The 4,689-nt window shown below is 39.7% G+C and overlaps 1 protein-coding gene across 1 annotated transcript; it reads right to left on the bottom strand.

The window, feature by feature from the left end:
• Positions 1-2,345: 2,345 nt before the first annotated feature.
• On the bottom strand, positions 2,346-2,947 carry LOC6051439 (homeobox protein SIX3). The gene is made up of 2 exons (XM_001867842.2): positions 2,830-2,947; positions 2,346-2,767 (listed from the first exon to the last, which is right to left on the bottom strand). Exons 1-2 carry the CDS (start codon positions 2,881-2,883, stop codon positions 2,519-2,521), a joined length of 303 nt encoding a protein of 100 aa, XP_001867877.2. The 5' UTR covers positions 2,884-2,947; the 3' UTR covers positions 2,346-2,518.
• Positions 2,948-4,689: the final 1,742 nt, after the last annotated feature.

Raw genomic sequence — 4,689 nt, 5'->3', positions numbered from 1 at the left:
TTAGGCCCGGTGCAACGTTAGACTAACTTCGCCACGAATCACTTAACAAAATTAATTGATTTCGAAAATCCATTCAGCTGACGTGCACGCACAGACACACACACACGTGTGCGTGGTCCCATTATTATCCCTTCTTGAACAATTTAGGATGCTGGGAGGACGACCAGCTGAACGGCGCAGATTTTCCACTCTTTTTAAAAGAGAGGTGACTTTTGTCTGTCCCTGCAGAGCGAAGTCGTGGTGACTGGAAAGGAAAAGATCATTAATTTAAATGTGGGCTCATGCTCACCTTTATTTGGGGTATTTTCGAGGAGTCTGGCTGGAAAATGATGCCCAAGTGGCAGTTGGAAATGGAATTTTGTCACGTTCCGGGAAGGAGCTGAGAAGAACTAAAGAAAATGTAATATGCAGAGTTGTCACATAGCTTTGTTTTTTCATTCTTAATTTTTTTTTCAGATTTGTTACACTTTGAGTTATTTTAAATATCAAGTTCAAACGATTTATTTTGATTTCCATTTTTACACCAATCCCAAAAAAACACGTGTCAGTCTTTGTACTGAACCATTTTAAATCAGTTGTACCCTACCTATCTTACAAGCGATCCCTTCAATCGAACTTGTCATGATTACAAGTCTGCTCGGGCCGCTTTTCAACCTTTCCAGCGAAAGTATACACTTAGTGTTTCACCTTAATCGCCGAAACACCTATCAAAACAGTGTATCAGTGTAGCAAAACAACGCTTCGCTGGCAAATCACAACCTCAGGGCCGGTCATCGACCAAATCCGCTCAGTCAGCTGGACCACGTAGGTATTCCACGCCATCCAGAGGCGTTCCGATTAATCTCAACTAGTTCCAGCCCCGAAAATCCGACCGATCGATCTCGTCTCCGACCTCCGACTCTTCTTCACGCCCCACACGAGATTCGAGTTTTACATGTGGAAAATCAACTAATTGCGTGTCCAAAGCTAACAAGCAACGGAGAATCGGCCGGCGAACCGGCCTGGGGTCCGACCAGCAAAACAACAACAATTAATTCCCAAGTCATCGTCACTCATCTGCGCGCGGGACGTTTCGCGGGGTGTACTCACTTTTTTGTTGTTAGGTTCGTTGTTGTTGCCCGTTTGTTGAACATTGTTTTAAATCGAAACTCCCGCAACACGTCTCGTTACCGTAAAGTCCCGACCTCATCGTGAGCTTAGAGTAGGGGGAGGGAATGTGAGTTATTTTTTGGATGTGATAAGAGCTACAGATTCTTGCTGTTGAAAAATCGTCAACAATTTCAAATCAACATCAACATCAACATCAACATCAACATCAACATCAACATCAACATCAACATCAACATCAACATCAACATCAACATCAACATCAACATCAACATCAACATCAACATCAACATCAACATCAACATCAACATCAACATCAACATCAACATCAACATCAACATCAACATCAACATCAACATCAACATCAACATCAACATCAACATCAACATCAACATCAACATCAACATCAACATCAACATCAACATCAACATCAACATCAACATCAACATCAACATCAACATCAACATCAACATCAACATCAACATCAACATCAACATCAACATCAACATCAACATCAACATCAACATCAACATCAACATCAACATCAACATCAACATCAACATCAACATCAACATCAACATCAACATCAACATCAACATCAACATCAACATCAACATCAACATCAACATCAACATCAACATCAACATCAACATCAACATCAACATCAACATCAACATCAACATCAACATCAACATCAACATCAACATCAACATCAACATCAACATCAACCGAGTTACAGACAAAAGTGTGCAGTTTCTAACCACTAGGTGGATACACTTCCACTTATGACAGAATCCACCGAAATCAGTTTGACGACGACGAATTTCAACGGGGGAGAAGAAAGAAAATAACATTATTCACCGTCACGACGCCGTGTTTTCTGAACAAATTTCCGATAGATCTAGACTTGATCGGTTCCGCGGCATTTGGGCGAGACCCTCTCCGCCCGTAGAGGAGAGGCCCGAAGTAATTGAAGAGATGAGTTTCGGTTTTTTTTCGCGAGGTCATTTATGTCCATATGATTGACGTTATTGGCTTTTGTTATCACGCTTCTTCGGCCCCTCCGCTCGGCTCCGACAAATTAATCCGACACGGGAGTTTGGCAGCAATACTGCACCAATCGGCTTTTTGGAGTAGTTCTTCTTCCTTGAACTTATTGATGGGCCGTACTTGAGGGCACGCGGTTGGACAAAGTCTTCCGGTTTTTTTTTCTCTTCAAATAGTAATTCAGATATTAAACAATTCTTTTGCACTTATTTATTTACCACCATGCTCAAAAACTTGCAAATTTAAAAATCAACATAACATAAAACTAGCAACTAACATCATCAGTGCACTGCCAATTAATTTCCCAAGAACCCACTGACAACCAGATTCAGATCTTTCAGTATCCCCAAACATCCCCGCCAGCTTATTCCTGTCCTCCCTGGCCGCCACCCTGTCCACCCTGGCCTCCCTGGCCGTCTGGACCTCCGCGACCCTTTCCTTTACCCTTGCCCTTACCCTTTCCCTTGCCACCCTCGGAATCCTCCTCGGCAGCTCGTCGGAACCGGGACAACTCCTCGAAGGCAGGCAGGTGACCCTGCTCCATCAGCATGGCTTCCACCTCCTGCAGATGCCCGTCCGGCTTCTTCTTGTCATCGTGGGCCGAGCAGAAGTCCTGAAGTTAAAAGATAAATTTTATTAGAATATAAATAATAAAACTTCAAAACAGTAACTCACAATCAAAAGGGCTACTGCCACAATGGCCAGCGAAATAATGGCAAAAGTTCTCATTATAAAATTTTAGTTTCTCAATGGAACCTGTAAATAGAACGCTCTGAATTCGTTTGTGGCTTCTACATTTCAAATCAGCATTATATAGGCATCACCACGGCCACCTGACAGCTTTGTAAAGCCAAGGTAATGGAAAGTTTTGTCCGGAATTGCACTCCGTAATCCATTTGTTCTGATATCAAAAATCGGCCACACCTAGATGATAGGTGTGACAGTAGATTAAATGTAAAACATGTGATTTTTGCCTACAACGTGTCGGGTTTATCACTGATGCTGGGTTTGTTGTTACTAATTGTAACACTGACAATAATTAAATCGAGACAAGGTTAATCTGTTTAGTCAATGTCACAATGTAGAGGAAAAACATGAATTAAAAATGTGAAACAGAATACAGTAAAGACTCGATTATCCGATGGCTTATGAAAAATAAAATAGTTCGGATAAATGAATCAATAAAACATTTTTATTTTTTTATAATCGAGGTCGAATATGACCCCAACACTACCCTACACACTCAGTTTTTTTATGCTGAACTTCGGCAGAATTCTGCCGAAAACAGAACAACTAAGCGCTCGGTAAGTAATTTTGACAGTCAGCTTGCTTATGCCGAAAATCTCGGCATTCCTCGAAACGAATTTAACCAAAAATTTCGGCATTTATCATAATAAAACCAAATCAGTAAGTTAAAAGCTGAAAAAATATTATTCCACTTGTTTTAAAACATTATGAATTCATGTTTTCATATTTTTTTTTTGGTTTTTTTTTTTGAAAAATCTGATACAATCTGAACCAGAATGAATCCTATACTCCCACGAAGCGCCATCGTCATGCATTTCCTTGGTAAAAGCTGCAAATAACAGACCCTTTGGATTATTTTTTCACTAACCGATTTTATGAAAAATTTTACTTAGACATCCAGATTTATACAAAGAACCGGAACTTGACTTAGCGAGCACTTCTCATGAATATCGAAAACAAATATGGCTGCCTGAACATCTAACCGAACAGCTCGGCACTTTCTAGCAAATTTGACAGTTAAATTGCCGAACTCGATAGGTTTTGGACATGCCGAGATTATCGTTAAATTTAACTGAAGAACTTCAGCATTTTGCTAAGATCTGCCAAACTAGCGGTTAAATTTAACCGAGAATATTGGAACAATGAATTTTCTAACAAGAATTCGGCAGAATATCACCTTGCCGAGCACGTTCGGTACATATTCCTGCCGAAGTCGAAAAATGATTCTGAGTGTGTGAAATGACCCAGATTTGTTGTTTTATCCAAGATGGCGGGCAAAATGGCGGTGGCAAAATATTCAAAAATCAATCAATCAATCATTTGTTTTATTTTGTTTTGTTTAGTTCTTTCCCAAAGTCCGTTTTGTAAAAAATGTAAAAATATTCATAATTTCAACCAAAATATAAACTGATAGGGTAACCATACTCTTTTTCAGCCTATTTCTATTATTGGTCTATCAGTACTTTGATCATGAATTACAGCTTTCGTAAAGAGTTTTTTACTGTTCCAAAGTAATAAATAGCTCAAATAGAAGTGAGCCAGCACCTCTCCATTGTTGATACATCTGAAAGTGTTGATTTAATAGCGGAAAACGGAAAAAGTGATGAGAATTGGTCGAACGGCTTGGAGTGGTTAAAATGGGTATATTTCCCCTGATGTGTTTTGAATTACCAAAGTTAGGTGAATAGAGCTTGTAAAATAGTAGTTTATGCAACAAGTTGCAAAAAGAGGATTTTTTCAGCACGAGTCGTACATTTATCCAACGAGGTTCATCGAGTTGGATAAATA

The sequence above is a fragment of the Culex quinquefasciatus genome, chromosome 2 (assembly GCF_015732765.1).
Source record: "Culex quinquefasciatus strain JHB chromosome 2, VPISU_Cqui_1.0_pri_paternal, whole genome shotgun sequence".
Lineage (NCBI taxonomy): Eukaryota > Metazoa > Arthropoda > Insecta > Diptera > Culicidae > Culex > Culex quinquefasciatus.
The sequence above is the reverse complement of the archived record's forward strand: the minus strand, read 5'-3'. Positions and strand labels throughout refer to the sequence as shown.

Coding starts and splice junctions, on each gene's coding strand:
- LOC6051439 (XM_001867842.2), bottom strand. CDS start 2,883: ATGAGAACTTTTGCCATTATTTCGCTGGCCATTGTGGCAGTAGCCCTT. Junction 2,768..2,829: donor TGGCAGTAGCCCTTTTGATT/GTGAGTTACTGT, acceptor TTTTAACTTCAG/GACTTCTGCTCGGCCCACGA.